Raw genomic sequence first — 21,747 nt, forward strand, 5'->3', positions numbered from 1 at the left:
CCAGTACAGATGCTTGGACTTTGTAGGTACAGTCTTCAAGTTTCAATCTTGGAATATTGTTTGTTTTCTTTCAGAAGAGGTGATGTAAAAATGGAATGTGCTGTGCCTGGTAGCCAAGGTATAAGAGTCTAAATAAATCAGACTGTTTAACAGAGTAGTCTTCCTGTATTATATAGCTTGTGTGTGTAGTAGTTTGGCACAGTTTGAGATGGAACATTCAGAAATAACCCATTTGAGCTTGAGCTATTCCCAAAACCTTAACTGCTTGAAGGAGTTTGTTTTAACATTCTGACAAAATAAACCCCCAATTCTTAAGGTATATAAAGAAAAGATTATTGGTTTCTGCATTTAAAACATAAATAAATATATCAATAATATGCAATATAGCTCAAAATCCAGTATTTGCCTTCAGCTTTAAGGCTTTCAGAAGACCTCTTGCAACACTTATCTAGTATTTCCATTTGGTTCAAATACTTTAATTAACTTGTAACTGCTAAAGTCTCTCTTCTTTCTGTCTTGTTCTAGGATGTGTTTGTATTTAGACATGAACTTGCTCTCCTAAGAATATCTGCCTTCATGGGTCTAATAATATTAGGTGGAATAAGTCGACTCTTTTATACTCAGCTAATGGGTATTTTCACTGTAAGTATCTAATTTTAAAAATATATATTAGTTTTATTTTCAGTACAATTAGTAGAAAAGCAGATTGCATTTAATGGAAGACTAGAAAAACGCTTGCACTATGAGGTAAATGTTTGATATGTGGTCTGTCAAGCCTCTTAACACCAGTGAAATCTAAGGAGCTTTCTAGCAAGCAAGTGCTAGAAATTCCACCATCAAGTGAGTTTCCTGATTTGTATTAGTTAAATAAACTTATAGCTTGTCCTGGAATTGTGCAGTGTACAAGGTACGTGGTTGATTTTTGTTTTTATTTTAAACTCTTGTGTACCCTGGTCAAAATTATGTGACAGTGAAGCTAACTGATAAATCAAATTTTGAGAATACAGTGTCTTTGTTAAGTATTTTGATAAATATGCTTATGTTCATCTCTTTACTTGCCAAATTATGGAATGTAATCACGTGAAGTTTACAGTCCAGATGCATATTTTGCATTTAGATACACAGAAAAAAAGTCCTCAGCATTTAAAAATTTTCCAATTAAATGAATTTGGTAATGTAATAAATACGTACAAGAAACAAGCTTGTTTTGGCATAATATCCTGTTCTGTACATTGGAAGTTAATAGCTGCCAGCAGATTCTTTTAAAGTTATCTTGAGAATCCATACAAATGTTTAAAATATTGTTCAACATGATGAGACAGTACCTGAGTTGGATATATACACGTTGAAAGAATCTATGATCTTGCCTGCTGAGCTTTTTTTAAAGGGACAGTTATGTACAATATGACAGCATCTTTGTTGCTACAACTATTGGAAATATGCTTGAGATTTCATTTTGGAATTAAGAAGGTTTGCAGAGTATTAACTTTCGTAGGTACATAATGGAAAACCTCCCAACTGTATTATGTACTTCTTTTGGTATGGAATAAAGCAAAAAAAATAAAATACTGTGTAGTTTTTAATTATGTTAGATAAAGCAGTAATACTGCTTTTTTGTTTTATTGTATTACCTTTGCATATTTGCTACCTTTTGCTTTTCCTGTCATGGAGGTTATACTGTCTATTATTATTACCATTCTCCAGCTACTCTAACATAATGCATTCTACACTTACTCTCAACTCCCAGGTCAACAGATTTACCTTTGTGCACCTTTACTGTGTGTCTGATTTCTGTTCCATGGTCTTGCTGACAGGTTTTCTCTTCCCTGTTAAGCTGTTGCCTTTATGTTTGCATCATCTAGAGCTGGGATATTTTTCTAGACCACCTCTATGGTGGCTATCTAGCTGAAGTGGTGAATTCTGCTCACCAGTAACAGGTGAGACAGAGACAGAAACTTAGTGAGCATAATTGTTCAGATACTGAAATACTAATGTCTTTTTAGTTTCTTTTAAATGGATGTATATATGAGAAGGATCAGGAAACCCATCTGATCTGTACTGCACTAAACCATGGACAGGGTATAGAAGAAAACAAGGAACAGACCCTAAATGTATCATTCTGTTCTGTGTGCTGTCAGAAGCTGGACTAAATTCTAGCAGTGACCATCAGCATCCATTCAGATACTATTATCTGATGTGAAATAAGACCTCTCAGACTGAACCTGCTTCTGTCAGATCTGTCTGAAACCTGGGCTGTTTCTGTTCTGACACAGGATACCGACTGTGCTGCCACTGCAGCAGGCACAAATGCCCAGCTGTAACTTCACTGTCCTGAGCCTTAACACTTTCAGCTGCTGTAAAGTCTCTTTATTCTTTGTCAGTTGTATACTATACTGTGAAGTACATGCTATTCACTTACAGAGCTGGTAGCTACACTGGAACACGTGTGGGGTAATAGCATTTTTAAGTCCATTTTCTGCTGAAATTGTAATCACTGAGCTGCAGTGTGCCTGGACACTTTTCTGTCGTCTTTGTGAAACAAACATGCTGCAGTTATTGTGGATGTGGATGGTCTGTGAGAGGCAGATGCTAAAAAGAACAGATCTTCATTAAGGCCTTTCACTGCACTCTTGTCTGTCCCCCCAATAGCAGAGGGGCTATTGTCACATGGACAAGTTTTTATAGGCTTGATGGGATTGCTGTGGAAGTAGAAATCCATTTCTGGTATGTCTCCAACCATTAATTCATTCACACCATGTGCATGCTGTTTCATTGACACACTGGAGAATGTAGGTCATGTAGTCCATCCCCCACTCAGAGAATTTCATACCAGCAGCACAGTTGTCTTCTCCCTTTTCATTCCTTTCTTTGTAAATACAGAATTAACAAGAAAAAACAATACAGTTGTTTTTAGGAAATCTGCTTGACAACAACCAGTCAGACTTCAAACAAACAAAACAAGTCTTTTTGGTGCAGTTGTGCTTAGTCTACAAGTGGTGTCAGAAACTCTCTCTGTACAAATGGTTTTTGGTTGCCAGGACTGAAGTGTGGAGATATGCTTCCTGCATAAGGATTGACAACTTTGGCTAGCAGCTGGAAAAGGCAGAGGAGAGGGCAACAGGTGGGTTAGTAGCTTTGCAGGCTCCCAAAATACATGCCTGTGGTGGTAAAGTAGGGAAATAATGAAACTGATATACCCACCCAGTAGGTGACCACACTAAGTGTGCAAGACATTTAAGCCCCGTAGAAGCAATGAACCATGAATAGTAAGAAGCAGTGATGTTTCTACTGTGTACTGTGCTGCAGTTACCATTCAGCATCTAGCCTTCCTGTGTAAATTAAGCAAATTGTACCTGAAATGAGCTCTATATTAAATATGAGATTAGCGATAATATAAGGTATAGATCAAATCTTAATAGCAGAGCACAATCATTAAAGTGTAATGGTGCAGACAAGGACCTTGAAAGAAACTTAAGATGCTTGGAGGCATGGATATGCACAGTTAAAGCATTTATGTCATATTAATTGCTTCATAGCTATTCTTGAAAGCATTAATTTCAGTGATTATTGAAGCTGCCTAGGGATGTGTGCAAGGGACAAGAGCATGTGCCTTTTGAAAGAGGCAAAGCAACTCTTGTGCTTTTATGGGAGAACAGGTAATAGACTTTTTCATGGTTCATGCTCTTGTGCCTCTTCTTACAGTTTAATAGATACCAAGATTAATTCCACAGCTCCTGGGGAAAAAAGCTGGTTTAAAATAGTAGAGGCAATAAGCGCTGCAGCTCTGTGATTTAAACTTTGATGGGTGCAAACTATTGCTGAATGAGTCCAGCATTTTAAGGTTCATTGGTGTTTGACATTACTATTTACCTGTATTTCAAGTACTGCAAAAAATTTTGGAAAGAGAGATAAATCTAAGATTTATCAAACTTTAACCTTTTTGTAGCTAGACTTCCTGATTCTCCATAGGGTAAGCTTGGTTGACCATCATTACATAATTTTCCAGAAATGAAGCTAATAACTTTTGTTTTGTCTTAGTAATATGAGGCTAAGGCCTTTTTGTATTCTTTTTTTTTTTTTTTTTTTTTTTTTGTTAAGAATAGGACATGCTTATTAAAAAAATCCAGATTCTTGGTTTATGTTTATATTTACAGAGGGTTATCCTTTTTCCACAGCATCAAAATAGAATTTAATGTGTAGAATAAATTTACATACGTAATCTTTGTGTACATTTTTAAAAGCAGAGTTAAGCTCCACTAGAGCTAAACACAAGATTCACAAGCCATAAAAATGAGCAGAAGTTTTTCATAGGCTTTCATAGGATTGGCATTTTTTCCTCTTTGACGTATTTTTTCAGCATAAAATGTTTGGCTGAATGCATAACAGAAAGAATATGTGTGATATCCTCCAATGTATTTGTCTGGAATGGGGCAGTAGTTAAAAACAGAAAAGCAAAGCAGCACAGTATGAAGTGCACTTGAAGTATTCTGCCATGTGTGCTGGCACCTCGCAAAATTTAGGTTTGTCACACAGTTGACTGATCTGTGCCTGTCATTGTATAACTGTCACTGGTTATAACAGTAGATGAATTTTTTAAAAAGTCTTTTAAAAAATATGCAGGTATTCTGCATATGTGTGTATTCTGCTGTTATCCTGCTTCATGTGTGTTCAGTAGATACTAAGGTGCTTGGAAAAAATTTGCTCTCTGGTAAAAATGAAAACTTTGTAAGTTGTATACTAAAATTTGTCTCTTAGAGGGAGAATGTTCTTGAGGCTGTAGCGCTTGATAAGGTGATTAATAGACTAAGTAACCTACCACACAGTAATTTCTCTGAGTATACTTGCCACTACTGTGATTGTGGTATCACTTTTAGGGTATCATTAGCACAAGGCTATTCATAACTCATTTGGAGGTCCAGGAAGCCAAAGAGCAAAGGAGGTGACTTCCTACAATGAGAGGAGGACAGCTGGTTGGCAGAACTGTCCTTAGAGGAACTTTTGACATGAATTGTTACGATGAAGAGGGGAGCAGCTGAGGTGGCCTCTGTATACAGGATTAGTGCTTTCTCCCTAGAAACTAGCATATGTGAAACACAGTTCTATCAGAAGGGGCACGTGGCTCTTTTCATCCTTCTTCCCTAGTTCCTTTCCCTGAGCTTTATATGCCTCTAATTTTGTTATCAGCCTGAATTTTGATGCTTCTTCTAGCATGTACTTTACATTACTCTTGGGGAAGTTTTATTTGGATACTTCAAAAACAGAAGTATCTAGGTTCTCTCTTAATTCATAAGCCTCTGAAATTTAAATTTAAAATTGTAATTTAGTAACTCTAGGACTCTTAAGATAGTTGTCTTAGAATCTCATCAACAATTAGTATTCTTACTTAAAATATTTAAGTTTTTAGAGAACTGGATGGAAAAAATTGGTTTCACCCACGAGTTAAACACTGTCAGAGGTAATTTCCAAAATGATCATTCATTTATGTTGAATGTCTCTAGTGCTTGTTACTTGCTTCGCTACTCCTCTGTTCCCAGTCATTTATTGTAGAGCAGTTTTTGGATTTTATTTTCCTTAACTGGAAATTTATATTCTTTAACTGGAACCTGTGTTCTTATATTCTCAGGCAGCATGATTTTTAAATTGCATTGTTTGAAAAGTAGAAGCAAACTTTTAAGTAAAACAAAGAAAAACATACCAAAAAGAATTTTGGGATTTGCACCTTACAAGAGTGCAACTCTTTTACTCTCTACTGAAGGTAACAATTTGAAAGCTTATTGTTAGGCTTTACTTCTGACCTCCTCTAGCTGCTTGTACTCTGCAAGTAGTCTTTGGCTGGCATCGCTACAGGGTAACGAGATAGCTCCACAGTGGACACTTTAAAACTCCATGAAGGTGGAGATGGGGATTTTTGTTGGCGATTTGTCCTAAGTAGTAGAAGTATGATTTACACATAAATTATCACTTTGTCCATTTCAGAAAGTTTTAAAATCTTCTGGAAAAAACCAAGCAAACAAACCAGACAGTATGTCTGGTACAACAATTGTATGCACCTATTAATGACTGTACTGAATTGTACTGAAGTGACAAAACCAAATCTTATCTACATTACAATGTTCTGCACTTAAGCTAAAAGAAAGTATTGAGAAGGTTGTATCTGTGTTGCTAATTTTTATTTCCATTTGATTTTTTGTGTAGTTATATGAAATAATAAAATTTATTGGAAAGCTAAATCCATTAGTACCCAGAAACTTGCTTGCTTTCTCAAGACATATTTTCTTGACATGTGTTTTTTAAGAATTCTTCTTTTTATATGTAAGAGTTTTTTTTCCTCTAAAAATCCCCATAACTAGCATGTCTATTCATTTATTCATAGGAAAAAGCATAAATACACCATGGAAAAAAATTCTCTTTTATCAACACCATATGGTTTTTGATGTATAGTTGATGAAGTTTAAAAAGAGTGCTTTGATTCAGTCTTTTTAAAAAAGGTAGAATGGCCAGGATGCTCATGTGGATATTAGTAGAAGACAGCCCTTGCTTTTGCATTTCTCTCACTCATATTCCATTTTAGTTTTGAGAAATTATTTCTCTGTGTTTTTCACATTAAGAGTTAAATGATGATAAACCCTAGTTTTTTCTATTTGTACTCTAGGATTCTTCTGTTGGTTAGGTTTGATCTACAAGGCATTACTATAGAATATGTGAAAAATGACATGGTATGCTGTTTTTTGAACAATGACTTTTCTGGGTTTTTTTGATGTTTTTTCATATCTAGTGCATTTTTAAATTGTACCCAGACATTGCTAAGAAGTATTCTGTTTGTTGACCATTTTTTAAAAGCTGGTACCTTTTGCATGTATGAGATTTTCTTCCTCTCAAGATCTGTGGTGTTCTTTATTTTGTTGGCTGCCACCTGTCTGAAGCAATCAGCCACTTCTTTTTCTTTCTCTGTGCAAAAGGAAAATCCGGTCTTCCCATGCATAGTGGAAGGTAACAGGATAATCAGTTCAACAGTGATCCTCTGATGTCATTGTGGGAGCCCTGTAAAAGCGGATTATCTGTGACCCAGATAAAATAATTAGAAATTACTTGGACACTTACAAATAACTGATCTACTAATCTCATTTCCAAAGTTAAAAAAGGCTTGTCTCTCAACGTAACACTACCAGATGTTTCAGTTAAACAGCATCCTTTGCAGAGACTAATCTGAACCCTAATTTTAAAGGATTACCTTTGATTGTTTTTATCTCAAACACTAAACAGTGTTTTCATTTTTCTGTATGTTCTAACAAACTATTTCTATGGAATAAAAGAAATTTTCTTAATTCTTCCACTACGGTCCATTAAATATGATTGAATGTGATTTATCCTAGTATTGCAGTGAAAAAACTTTTAATTGAAGTTATTTAGTAATTAACTTGTTTCTCTGTGGCAGAACTATTTAATGGATAGGCTTTTATAAATTTAATAGATACCATGTGGCCTTTGTGCAAGGTAGTAGATGTATTATCATAAACTAAGTGGACAGTGACTTTATTAATTTAATTAATGCTACCAGGGTTTCCTGTTAATTAACTGTTTGAATGGCGTACAGTGATATGCCAGTATCTTGTTGCATCAGTACTTTCGGGATGTGGAAAAGAGAAATTTCCCTTTATTTTCTTTAGAAAGGATAGAAGGGAAATAGTGTTCAGCAGCCTGTCTGTTGCACAATACGGTGCATACATTTTTCCCATTAGAAGCTTTTTAAAATGTTGATACTTGCTTTTTATTGTTACAGTGTTTCTCCATTTCACCTTAAATTATTAAGTGTATTTTATGAGATAGTTTTTCAACCTTTTTACAAAGATTACAAAGTTTCAAAATAATGAAAATGTAGCTGCGGTTATTCTGGTAAAAAATCAAGAGTTAAATCAAGAGCTAAAATCAAGAGTTTTTTAATTCTTTGTGTATTTTATAGTATTGATCCATTGCTGATTTAATATGCAGAGTGACAAGTGATCTAGTTCTCCTGAAATGCTTTTTGTCTTTAATAATAAGTATCTTGTAATTAAAAATATTTACAATCATATCTTTAATCAGATAATCTATTAAATACTGTTTTGATTAGTGAATACTAAGGGCTTTTCCTGGTTTTTCAAACATGGCAGAAGTGTAATCAAGGAACTATTAATCCTCGTAATTAAGTTTAGCATATTAAAAATTAGGATTGTTAGGGGAAATTAGGATTTCCAGGCAATTGTATTCTTTATGTGGCTGCAATATAGTGTGAGATATAAAGTAATTACAGAGGGAAAGCAAAGTACATATAAACTATAACCCCAAAGAGTAATTGGAAATTACTAACAGAAAATAACTTAGTGTTAACATTATCTGTCTTCCTCTTCCTCATTATTCTTATCCCTTCCTCTTTTCCTGTCTTTACCTTTAATCCACCTATAGCTAGATCTCCTATTAGGAGACTGTGTGAAGTTCTCTAAATTAAATTGTCAGGAATTAGTAATGTCCTGGTCTTTGGATATAATTTTGTTAACTGTGTAAATTCTTTCGTATCTTTACCTTATTTCTCTCAAATAGGTTTGCAATTTGTTTAGCATTTTAATGAATGTATTCTGACATCTCTAAATACATATTTACCATAAAAATAAAATGCTTGTTTATTTTAAAAAAACCTCTCTTATGAGCTGTTTAAAATATAGAAATAAATAGACACTCTAAGTAGCGAAACTTTTTTCTCATCTCTTTTATTTAAGTCACTACATGGTCTTATGAAAATATTAACATTTTTATTGTAATTAATAATTTACAGTGTTTTAAGGAAAAAATGCAAGTTAGAAAATGTAATCAGATTTTATATCGTGCAAGGAGTATAAAACATCATCGAGTATCATGCCAAAATTTTCCCTAGTTCATCACTAAAAAAGGAAGTCCTCTTACTAATCTGTTTTTCTAATAGTAAAGGTAGTACCTCTAACCAATTGGAAAAAAGTAACTATAAAAATAATATTTGAGTGTTCCAAGGGCTGAATACATTTTGTTTACATGTTGCTTGTGAGATTTAGGCATCAGACCTTTAAAATTACTTCTGTGTGAAGAACAACAGCTAGCTTTCTTAAATATTTTTCCATTATATTTTTGTCTTAAGGTATTTTTAAGGATCAGTAAATATAATATGTTTTGTCATGTTGCTTATCATGCAGCTATATGCAGCAGTCATGCCATGGATTTGAAAGAGCCTGAAGTTAAGATATATGCTTGTATTTTCTCTGTTGTAGATGATTTCTTTTCGTTGAGTGATTATCTGATATCCAATAAATAAACTGGAAATCTGTTTGACTGAATTAGTCAAGAGCATAGAGGAATTCAGGGCTATTCCCTGGAAGTAACAGAGTGTAGCTTTATTTTTCATTTAGCACATGAGTCTCATACAGGGCTTTAAACTCAAAATAGAACTAATAATTTTCAGGCTGAACATAATTAGAATTGAAAAAATTAACCATCTTATATGAAAAGTTAGATTAAGAAAAGAATGCTAAAAAGTGGCCAAGAGTAAATCCAATATGTATTTAATGCCAAAAAGAGAAAATTTCTGAAACAAAATGTGTTCTTTCTGTGTTCAATATTTTATATTCTTGAGTTGCTCACTTGTCACTTGCATGCACACCATGAAAGGATGTTAGATAGCAGAAGAAAGATCCCTTTATATAAAGAATGTGTTATCTTGAACTTCAAGATAAAAGCAAAGACTGCAAATCCAGGAAGGTTTGCAAGTTTTGTTTTCTCTTTTTCTGCTTCATTATACTTTTCTGCTAATTCACCTATTCTGAATATTTGAAAATACTGAAAATGGTTATGTTCTACTACTGCAAGTATTTAATAGAACTGTAATGATTGCATGTCTCTTTAAGAAAACACAAAAGAAAAATTGAACCAGGGATTGTACCCGCATGCTTTGGAGTGTGTCCTGCAAGTTACAAATAGCAGTTTATACTTTGTAAAACATGAATCAGTAAGCAAAGAATATCCTTTGCATGTGCTTTTTTTCATGATGAATTAGTTCATGATAAAATCCATCCAAATAATTTGTTAAACAGTGCATGTGATCTTTTTAATTTTTTCTTTTCGACAGTTGGTTACGCTAAATAAAAGTGTAGACATAAAAGGTACAGTTCTCTTTGGAGCTAGCGTGGATGCATCCATTTGTGAGTGAATCTGAAGTTGATGTTCAGAACTCTGTTGGTGCCTTTACATACGTTTCTTTCTTTCCATCCTTCCTCTTACAGGAGTCTTTCTTCTACTTCTTCTTAGAGTAGTCTTGTCTGTGTCAGTAGCTTAGAGTAACCAAGCTGCTCTTATGAACTTGTATATCCTCAAAGTGAAAAAACTCCATATTTTTTCTCCCCTCAGCAGAATCTGAACACTTTGCCCTTTCCTATTTCTATTCCTGTGTTTATTTCCTCTAATTTCTTTTTCCTGTCAAGCTAAGGTGTGATTTTTTTTTCTCTAGTTGCTTTAAGATGCTTATCATTGTATATGTATCTCTGAATAAACTGGTGCAGGAACAATTTTTGTTTCCAATCTGGATGATGACTTTGAGCCATCATTTCAAATTAATCAGTTGTGTTTGTCAATTTCATCTTGTATATAATTGCAATTTTTAAAGGTTTTTTTAGAGTTAGATATTACTAGGACTCCCTAGATATGTGATGTTTGCTCATACCAAGTTATTTTAAACTTTTGTATGAGTGCGGGTGCTCAGGAAAGGTTTTAACATTAGCATTAGCTTTGATTCTGGAAAAAAAATCTTAGCAGAGTTCTATTTGTACTAATAGTAATCCAAGCTGATAGTAGATGCAGACAGCCAAAGCCTCTTAGGCTGAACACAGTAATTCTGATGTTGTAGCAAAACCTTGGTATGCATCAAATGCATAATTAAGAGATGATACTCCAGTTGAAAGACATTTGTGAGATGTCTTAATGGACAGACCACCTTGTCATTCAGAAGAATATTGGGTATTCTGGTCCTTGGTCTCCAAACGAAAAAAAATTCATGTCTGAGAAGGAAGCCTTAAATAACAGGTCAAAACTCAACTGTGGCACTCTACTTTTCCTTCATCTCCTGTCTCAAGAGGGTCTACTGACTTTCCTGGGGTGCTGTGAAGTTCCATTTTCATGTCAAAAGGTAAATTGGTTCACTCTCAAATGAAAGTACATTTCAAATGAGCCTGTTTGGCAGCAGTGTTGGGAGAGGGAGGGTGTGAGGGGCATCTTGTTTCTTAGGTTCAGTCACTAGCACTTGTTAAGCAGCTAAACATCAGAGCAATGTTTCTTTGCTAGTTTGCAGCTTTTAAAATGTGTCTCTAAATTTTTTTTTTTTTAATTTGGAAAAAGCATCCAAGAAGCAAAGGACTTACTGCTCAGCCCAGTTTCTTTACTGTAAAGCAAAATAATCTAAAGTATATGTTGGCATTTTAAGGTAAGGGGAGAGGGAAAGGAAGTGGGAAGGAGAGGAAAGGGGAAAGGGGAGGAAAGGGAAGGGAAAGGAAAGAGGAAGGGAAAGAGAGGAGAAGAGAGGAGAGGAGGGGAGGGGGGGGGAGGGGAGAGGGTAAGGAAAAGGGAAAGGACAGGATTGAGTTCCTGGCTTGGTGCTTTTACTTAGTTAATTTAACAGGTTACAGTTTGGAGGGGAGCAGACCCTGATGAAAACCTTTCAGGTCTTGATAACATGCCATGACAACACTTGAAATTAAATACGATCTCCAGTTTCCAGCTTGTGATTTTCCCCCAAAGAATCTCAAACATAGTATTTTAGGGAGTAGTACAACTGTACTAATGAATAAGCAATGTGTAGAAACAGCAGAAAGCCATGTTTAAGGTATTTGGTGATGTTGTTCCTTCTGCATCTGAATCTGATTTAAAAGCCCCTCTTTTGAAATGGTAGCATAAATATTCCATAGCTACCAGGCAATTTAAAGTGTGGACTAACATGTTACTGGTTTATGAAAGACCATTTGCTTTCAAACATGACAATATTATTTTGTGCTATTTTATAAACAGCTTTGAATTGACCAGAGAATAATTTCTAGAACTGAGATATTTTTGCAGTTGCAAAAGAAGCTATAGCATCCCATGAAAATGCTATTACCATCTTGCTGAAATGCTATGGAAGTAATCTCTTAGTTCACTTAGTCCTTTTTATTCAAAAAGCCATGTATGAATTTCTGTGGTTGGCACTGACAAAAGCTGAACAAAAAGCTAGTCCAAGGAAGCAAAGTACTCCTTGGCTGTGCAGTTGGGTCCTGCCCTAACAAGGAGAATGAGTTGTAGTCTTGTAATGCTTTCCTGATACTTGTGGCAGGAGAGGGAAGACAGGCTCATAATGTGAGAGAAGCAGCAGTTTATCTGTGGGAATCAAAATAAAAAGCAATATTTACAGTTTGCTGCCTCCAGTCCTTTCCTCCCTCACTGCTCAGTGGATGTTAACACCCACCTAATGATGGAGCCAGCATGGTTTATGTAACGTTCACTGGGTATGCCTTCTCTACACAAACTTCTGGGCAAGAGCTTTAGCATCCTGGTGGTTTGGCATGAGAAAAGAAGATTTCTCTTCTTTGCCATAGTGCATCTCGAATTCAGCGGGATAGTTCATGGACAGAATTAAGATTTTTGCTGTTTAGTGTGTGGTAGGCAATCCTGTTCCAAAACTCTTCAGAGCTGGAAGATAGAAAGAAGGACAGAAATTGGATTGGCAAGGGGGTTGGGGCCACCCATGTCTGGTGGAGGAGGGAATCAGCTTCCTGTACGTTGCTCCTCACTCACATTACACGCTTCCCCCTTAAAACTTTTTGAAAGATGAGTCGGAGTCCCAGCAATGCCTGCACTGAATTGCATGCAAGAACAGTGAAGGAGCACAAATGGTTTTTAGTGCTAGGTAGTGTTTCCAGATGACAATGAAGTTGCAGCCTAATTAAACCACAGTCCTTTCGTCTGTATGTGGTTGGGACAATTGAGATTAGCTCTTGCTCTTATTCAAATTCTACTGTAATTTGACACGTGCATTATGTGGATGCCTGCATCAATGAAAAAGAAACGGAAATACCAAACTACCAATGAAAAGGAGTTGAAGTCATGAAGAATATTTCAATTAATTGCATTTTGAACTTCACAAGTGATTTTGGGATGTAATGAACTATAAATTTGTATTGAAACCCCCTACATGATACTTGCAAAGGAAGCTTTTTTGTGAAATCCATAGTGAAAAGTGATAAAAAAGTGTATTATTGATAATTTTCAAAGTTTCTTTGGGAGATGATCTAAGCTGAAACTGATCTGTTACTTTTCTTAACATTTTATAATTAAAGTGTGAATTTAAGTTGATGTTAGCTGCAGAATTGTTTTCACTCTGCACATTATTTAGCTTTTATATTTTCAGAGAACAATTTTTATATTTGGTATTCAATTGTAGGAACTGTAGAAACTCATTGTATATTTTCAGTTGTGCTGTTTGTGTTATAATACTCATGAAGCTAATTGTTTTGAAACTTCTGATAAGATCCTGCATTTCAAAATACTGCATCTGTTAATGACTGCATTTTACTTGCCTTTCCTGTGGTTATCTCAGTGAGATACTCTAAGTCTTGAATGCGTGCTTGTGGAAAGTATGGCAAGAGTGGACCTTACACACATTGCTTCTAAATGTCCTGTGCATTAATTGTAGTATCTGAATTAATTTTAGCTGTAATAATGCTCTGTGTTTTTGTTCTTTGGTATCATAGTCAAACTATACAGTATAGTTTCATGTCATGCTTGTAAAAATCATTTAACGCACTGAGTTAAAATTTGTGTGTGTAATCTCAAATTCATTTAAAACTAATATGGCAGATGTGTAATATGCAACTTACTGAACTATTGTCAAAACAGTGTACGTTAATACTTCATTCCCTGCTATATATACTTGCTTTTGCATTTTTAAAGCATTTTAAGAGTTAGGAATGTAAATAAATACTTTTTAATTGTGCTTTATTTTTTCTTTAACAGGACACAACAAGTATAGAAAAAATGTCAAACTGTTGTGAAGACATGTAAGTTCTGCAAAATTCCTACATTGCTGAAATGCTAAGGGAGTAGCTGCTTGTTAAGATGATTTTGCATGGTACTGTGCTCTGTACTTTCTATCTCTGGTGGCACGTCACTAATCTTTTGATAGTGGTTGTACACAAAATAGCCTCATGTTGTTCCCTTTCTTTCTCTACCCAAAGGTAGTGGAACTATATTTTCTTTTCAAAAGTATAGATCAAAAGATACTTTCTGCAGAGTTTTGACATACATTTCATTAATATTGAGGTCTCCTGTGCTTCAAAAGATGCCTTTGTTTGATTGGTGACACAAACAGTTTCTGTTCTCCAAAGTTAAGTCTCAGCTGCATGTTGTAATGAAATAAAAGTTGTACTTGTGGTGCTTGGACACAGTTCATCAGAGTCCAGTACTGGATCCCCAGCCAACCTACATTGTTATAGCTGACTGAAGTGCACTGTGGGCATGCTGTCTTTCACTAATAATGCTGTCTTCTGTAGATCGAGGCCCCGAAAGCCATGGCAGCAGACCTTCTCAGAAGTTTTTGGCACTCACTGGAAGATCCTGTGGTTTATTCCTTTCAGGCAGAGGCAACCACTGCGAGTTCCCTACCACTTTGCCAATCATGTCTAAACAGATGGATGGTGGGCACAGATGGGTCCTCCGTGCTGGAAATGCATTACAGGTTTTATGATAATAGGACTATGACAGTCTTCAAGTCAATTAAAATTCAGTCGTAGGCATCACAGTGTGCCCCGGGCATTATTTTAGTTATGGTCTTGATTACACTCTGAAATTAACCCAAGTTAAACAATCAACTTCAGGCTTATTTACTTTCAAATTAGCTTTCCAAAGAGATTCCTTTTGTCTTTGAGGTTAATACCAAAAGCAAACAACTAGAATGTGGTGTTCATCCAGTTTGATATTGTCTCTTTAGTATTTTTTGTTTAGGAAGCACTGAAGTTTGCACTGATGGTTAGATTTCTCACTAAGTTTCTTACTCTGCCTAAATGTTTTTTAGAGTCTTTTTCAGTAGGTCTGTGTGGATAATAATAATATTGCCTTTTTTTCCTGCTATGCATGTTTAAAATTCCGTAATTCTGCCAGTTATTTATGATATGCAAAAGTCATCTTGCCACACTGCACTATAAAAGGTAACATAAAGCTGAAGCAGAGTACATCCTAAACCTTTTTCAGAGAGGTTTTGTAAAAGCACACAAAAGTGTGTGTTTGCATAGAGCTAGGTTTACAGTTATCTTTTGACCTAGATATGATGTTAGTGAAAAAGTGTTCATGTCTTTATGTCAGTGAGAGGGATTAAGTACTTCAGGGTAAACTATGCAGATACAAAACGTGTTTTCCCTAAATCCCAAGGATTTGAATGAGCAATAATCAACAAAGAAGTTGCATGGTGCAAAAACTAGAATGATTACTTTTAAAAAATACAGACGTCGTTAGCATGATGTAACATAAAGAAGACTATATTGTCAATAAAGTTAAAAAATTGAAATTTACTTTTCTTTAGTCTTAATTAGCCAGAGTTGGTCTAAGTGTTTGTATATTGAAAAGAGAATTATACGTAAATATAAATTTGCTACTAATATGAAGTATATTAACACTTTTAAAAGGGTACTTTGTTGATGTAGACAGCTTGTTGTTCTTTCAAGTATGGAAGTAGTTAACCAAAGAAAGCATCTTTCAGATCTGGTAAAATGATAACTATTTCCAAAGTACCCACTCAATCTTCCTTTATATGGAAAAATTATGTACTTACTTTATCCCTCTGTATTTATACAAATATTAGCTTCAGATGATTGTGAAAACTACAGTGGATTCACAGATCAATGTTTCCAGTTATGCTGCTTACTGTGTTTGTTGCATAGTCTAACAGGACTAGGGTCCATCTTAAGTAGCAGCCATACAGCAAGACACAATAAAAGACACTAAGTCAGGGTCTGATATATGTAGATTGTGCAGAAAGTGCTAGTTTATTTGTGAACAGTTACTTCAAAAAACAAGTATAAGTTTTCATGACTGGCATTTGCAAAAATTTTTTTGATCAATTCTTTTTAAGTCTTAGTGCACTTACTGCCAATGTTAGGTGTCCCTTTATTGAATTAATAGATTTTGATGATTGAAACATTGAAAGTTTCAAAAAGTGCCTCTTAAAAATCATGTGAACTTTAAACTTTTGTAAATGTCTAACATTTGATCCAACTTTACTTTTCCTGTCCTTTTAAAAATAGATGCAATGTTTTATTACCTTAAATTTCAAGCCTAATTTTCAACCATTTTCCTTTTTTTTTTTCTTGTTTTTTTTCTCTTTTGTTGTAGTGAGGTTAGGCTTTTCTTCAAGCGGTATTGGCATATTGGCAGCAATATTTAAACAAAATAAATATTTTGAGTAAATTGGTGAAAAGACTGGAGCAGTGCTTGAAATTGAAAGGAATGTGGATGTACATAATAAAGTAATGGCTCTGTTATTTTCTTTTCCTCGACCCCCCCCCAGCTGTATTAATCTTTCATTTCTCATGCCAATATTTAAATGTTCCATGAGTGAAACATAGTTTGAAGGTTTTAATACTAATCAGTAATCAGAGCAGATGGTACAGTGCTTCCTGAACCTTACTCAGAGAACCAAGAATTTAACTATTTTTTGGCATATTTATTGTGGAGTGTATAATTGTGTATTCTGCTTCTCAGTGTTACTGTTTCAGTGAATTGTCACCGTGCATGCAGCTCCAAGCCCATGGGTGCTGAGGCAGAACCCTTAGTTAGGAGGGGCGCTGGTGATTCCTGAGGCTGGTGGCAGCTGAGGGATGGTGCCCTGAGGTGGCAGGGCCGGGAGCGGCCGCAGGACCCCGAACACCCCAGGAAGCCATCCGAGACATTACACCTCCCTCTCGAGCAGCTGGCAAATTAGAGAACTACTGAATTCCAAAACACTTACTTAAATGACCAAAAGGTGAACCCGGAGGCTGAAGTATCAATTATACTCTCCAGCAAGTGATATCCATGAAAATTTTGCCTGCTTCTGAAACAGAAGTGCTAATTTCACAAATTCATGTTCTCAAATGGTTCCATATTGTTCTATTTCCTTTTAAATCTACTTTTTTCTCATTCTCCTAATCATCATAACATTAGGAATCAATTTGCAACATAATTAAGATTGATAGTTCATTTCTATCTCTTTTCTAATTGTTTGGGGGACAAAGGGGAGAATTTGGAGAGACTTGATATTTTAGGAGGTACTAAACTTTATTCTTTGAATGAGAGCCTCTAAAATGGTAAAAGTAGTATTTTTTTTCTTAATTAATTAACTGAAGGACCCTATGATGCTATTAGTTTCTCCAAGTAATGTTTCTAAAACTAATTCTCAGAATAAGTTGTTCTGTCAGGAAAAATCAGACTTTTAAGAGCCAATTTGAGATCTTTCAGACCTTGAAATTCTTGAATCCATCGAACCATTGCTTTCTTTTCCTCCAAGTCCTTGAATATTCCTTAAGATTCTTTGCTTTAGTAGAAACTACATTTTTAAGATTGATTAGTGTTTGTAATTTTTATGCATTTAAAAAAAAATCTTACAGACAATGTTACTTAATTTCATCCTAATATAATATCAGAACCACACATGCTTTATTGAGAAAAGTGAATATTATCTTCTGACTTGGCAATATTTGAATTCCTGAGAGGCTCAAAGAGAAGTTAAAGAACCAATTAACTTCTTCCCTGAAAACATTTGAAAGTAGCTGGTTTATTTGCAGTGTGGGATAACTTCTGGTAGGACCAAAGAATGTTAACGTGCTATCTTCTCATAATCAGAGGTTTGAGATTTCATTTGGAAAATGCTGATGTCTAAAATAAAAGGCAATGCATTAAATAATGTCTGTGAATGTGTCCTCTGATCTGTTTCTTTGAAGGAGAGGTTCCATCACACAGCTGGTCGAGTAGTTCACGTACACACACAATCATTTTCAGTCTTGAGGAGGAGTTTTGAGTCTTGAATTCTCATATACATGGAATTTTAAGAATAAATTTTCTTTGCATCAGTCTTTAGTAATACACATAACTTTTAAAATATGTTCTGATCTGTTCTTCAGATATTCCTGATAACTATTTTGATTCATTAGTTTATAAATATATGGTTAATAAAACAAAAAGTAGAATGTCATGTATCCTGGTTTATCCTCAGCCAGCAACTATGAACCACAGACCCACTCAGTTGTTTCCCCTGCAACAGGCTGAGGGGGAGAATTGGAAGAGTATCTTGACCCAAGAATTTCACATTTTTAAAGACAATCTATAGGTTTGATAGATAAAGCAAAAGCAAGGCAAAGCAAAGCAAAATAAAGAACTAATTTACTGCTCCACAGGTTAAGTCTGCTGGTGTTCAGTAGGAAAGCAGGGCTGCAGTGCATGTGACAGTGACTGGGGAAGACAAACACCATCACCCCAAACATTCATGTGTTCCTCCTTCCCCCAGCTCTTTTTGCTGAGCGTGACGTGTGGTATGGCATATCCCTGGAATCAGTTGAGGTCAGCTGTCCCAGCTGTGTCCCCTCCCAGCTCCTTGTACACCCATGCCTCCTTGATGGGATGGTGTAAGGAGCAAAAAAGGCCTTGTCACTGTGTTTCCTTGTGGTGCAGCTGTAAGGGAAACTTCACAGTGTTATCAACACTCTTCCCAGCACAAATCCAAAACACAAGCCCTGCGATTAGCTACCCTGAAGAAAATTAACTCTACCTCATACAAAACCATCAGATCATGCAAATTACCTTGTTTTGAGATTCAGAATCCAGGATATTTATTTCATTGTTCATGCTACCATGTTTGGTTGATGATAAGCTCAATATGACCTGGTAACGTGTGCTTTCAGCACAGCAAACCACTTGTTCCCTGGGCTGCATCATAATAACTGTGGCCAACAGGTTGAGGGAGGTGATTTTTCTCCTACTAATAAGTTGATCTAATTCTAAATTAGTTGGAGCATTAAGATCGCAAAAATAACAGTGCGATACTGAATGCTGCTAGAAAGTGCTTTTGGGAAGAACAGCTACTTCTGAATACAGTGTCCATACTTAGATAATGTAGTATGTGACTGGATACTTCAGGAAAAACTTCAAAAGATTTTTGTATTACTTTCCCAGTGGGTGAGCATTGACCTTCTATCTGTGGACTGCAGAAGACCTAGGATTTCAGTCCTGATGAAATTATCCAGTGGGATGTTGTGTCTTGACCAGGCTATGGCAGTCGTTAAAGCCACTTATTGCAACAAGAGCCATCTAACTATCAAATTAGATATAACTGTAAGAATAACTTAAATTTACAGTTGTTTTTAAATAGAAAATTTTCATAGAAAATATGGAATTTGACTTCAAATTTCTGTGAATTGCTGGGTGTTTCTATGCACATTCCCTGGACTGATCTATGTGTATCTACAGACAGAAAACTTTCACTGTCTCTAACAGGCAGAGAAATAGTACTGACTTTTATAAATTAATGTTCTGAATTTTGTAGCTCACACATGGACGTGTGATTGAGATCTTATTTCTTCTTACTCTTGACTCTTTTCAAGTAATGCTGAATGAAGTTCCTACTGGAATTGTGGAAAATTATGAAGTCTAACACTGGTTGTGTCTAAATGGTAAACTGCATAATATTAAAACAGGAAAGCTTACTCTAGTATTCTTTTAATCAAATCTGAAAATACAAGAGTATGTTCAGCTGATAAGCAATGTATTGTTTTTTATTTATCTTTGTTTATTTCATTCATGTCATGTTTCTGTGAGATTTTTTAAAATTGCTTGGAGTTATGATTTATTTTTTGTTCCTACTGAGAATTCTTTTGTCCTATATTTTTATGAAGTTTTATTTTTAAATAAAAAAAAATAAACGTTTCTTTCTCCTCACTGAATTTCATTTACATTGGTTTGAAGTTGTGTAAATTGTTTACTAAAATTTTTCAGATCCGTTTGTAGATTTTCCTAATGATGTTATAAATTACACTCACTGGTGTGTATTTTTTATTGTGACAAGTGAAAAAGCTACAATGCCAAATGAATGTTTTGAAAAAATGAACTGTGAAAAATTGCTGAATAGTTAGTGAGGCACTTACTATCCGGCTTTGTTGTTTGCTTTTAAGAAAAGAGCTGAATGTTGGTGGAAGTATTGAAAATTTTCTCTGTGAGAAGTAGTCTACCAACTGATGTTGGTATACAATACTGGTTATACTACTGGTTAATTTCTTGCCTGCATAATAACAGTTCCATCCTCTGATGTAGCTATCAATTAAGACTTGTATAAATTGCCATTTTTCAAATTACAAAAGGAGTGTTTGGGTTTTTTTTTAATCTTCAACTTTTTTTTTTTTTTTTTTTTTTTTTTTTTTTTTTTTTTTTTTTTTTGTTTGCTTGTTTTTTACAGTGTATTATATTGTTCTTCCTTGGAGCAGTTTCTGAGATAGCTGAATGAATTTGTGTCAGCAGCTTTCTGTTTTGGATACACAGGAATTTATGTCAGATTTTGATGCAGAAAAACACAAACTTTGATCTTTCTCAAATAAGACACTGGCTTTAAACATGTAAAAAGAAGTGCAGCAGTGAACACAGGAAAAAATATAGAGAACAATAAAACAGAAGCTGCTGGGTGTGGTGAAAGCAGTAGTGTCAATTTTAGAAGTACAGGGAAGATTGTAGACATCTGGGAAGATCACTGCAAGACTAGTAAACCCAAGAAAAAAAGCCTAGTGATTATGTCTGCAAGGAGATGATTAACATAGCTGAACTGTGTCACTTCATGAATCAGGAGGCACAAACCACATGGTGATGGTTTGTGGTGCAGGCCTTGCATCTTCTGTTTCAATGCAAGAACCAGAGTCTGCTAATAGCAGTAATAAAAATCACTTCTGTAGTGATCTTTCCACAATAGCCTAAAACCAGCCTGTATAATTCTGTTCTATGTGTATTCCAGAAAAAGCTGTTCTTACCTGCTGCCAAAATGTCTGTTTCCCTTGCCTGGAATTTCAGTGGGCCTCTTTCCCCACAATAGTTTCAAATCAGGTTATCTCTGAAATGAAATTTATTTAATGCTTACAAATCAGATACAATTGGCTTGTATTAGTGCATGCCCTCTTTGCAATGTGTGGAAGCTGGGATCTATTCCTAGTTGCCCATAAAAATAATTTTTAAATGTACACTTCAATATTTTTAGTGCCTAAGGCTCCTGAAAACATGTCTTGATGTGCTGCTTCTGAAAGCATTTATTGATGTGTTTTGTCAATTTATGAACTGAATGGAACAATATTTTTGAGTCTATAAATTTGTTTTAAGGCGTGAGCAAGTAGTAGAGATGAACAAATACATGCAAACACTCCTGATTAAGTCTGGAGTAGTCTGATTAAGTACCCATATGAGCCAAAATAATACTAATGTGGAAGAGCAGTTAGAGGCAAAAAATGGATGATGCGTACTTTAAGCTGAATAAACAGGCTTGAGGAAGGATGGAGGATGTGTTAGTCTGAATAAAATGAAGCTAAGCTCAGCTGAAAAAATACAGGCCATAATTTGTGTCAGTTACAGCACATTTTTTGTATGTCTTCTAGTTTCACAATATTTTTCTCGTTAGACTTCCCATCTCAGAAACATTCCCTTTGCTGAAGGATTAGTGTGAGAACA

General features: G+C 35.1%; 1 protein-coding gene across 1 annotated transcript in view; it reads left to right on the plus strand.

The window, feature by feature from the left end:
• Positions 1–18,334, plus strand: part of ZDHHC21 (zinc finger DHHC-type palmitoyltransferase 21) — a 44,413-nt gene extending 26,079 nt beyond the window's left edge. The window contains exons 6-8 of the mRNA XM_066338523.1: positions 526–642; positions 14,038–14,081; positions 14,574–18,334. Coding sequence (XP_066194620.1) covers positions 526–642; positions 14,038–14,081; positions 14,574–14,706 — 294 coding nt within the window. The 3' untranslated portion in view covers positions 14,707–18,334. The remainder of the gene's footprint in view (positions 1–525; positions 643–14,037; positions 14,082–14,573) is intronic.
• Positions 18,335–21,747: the final 3,413 nt, after the last annotated feature.

This window comes from Sylvia atricapilla, chromosome Z, assembly GCF_009819655.1.
Source record: "Sylvia atricapilla isolate bSylAtr1 chromosome Z, bSylAtr1.pri, whole genome shotgun sequence".
Classification (NCBI taxonomy): Eukaryota; Metazoa; Chordata; class Aves; order Passeriformes; family Sylviidae; genus Sylvia; species Sylvia atricapilla.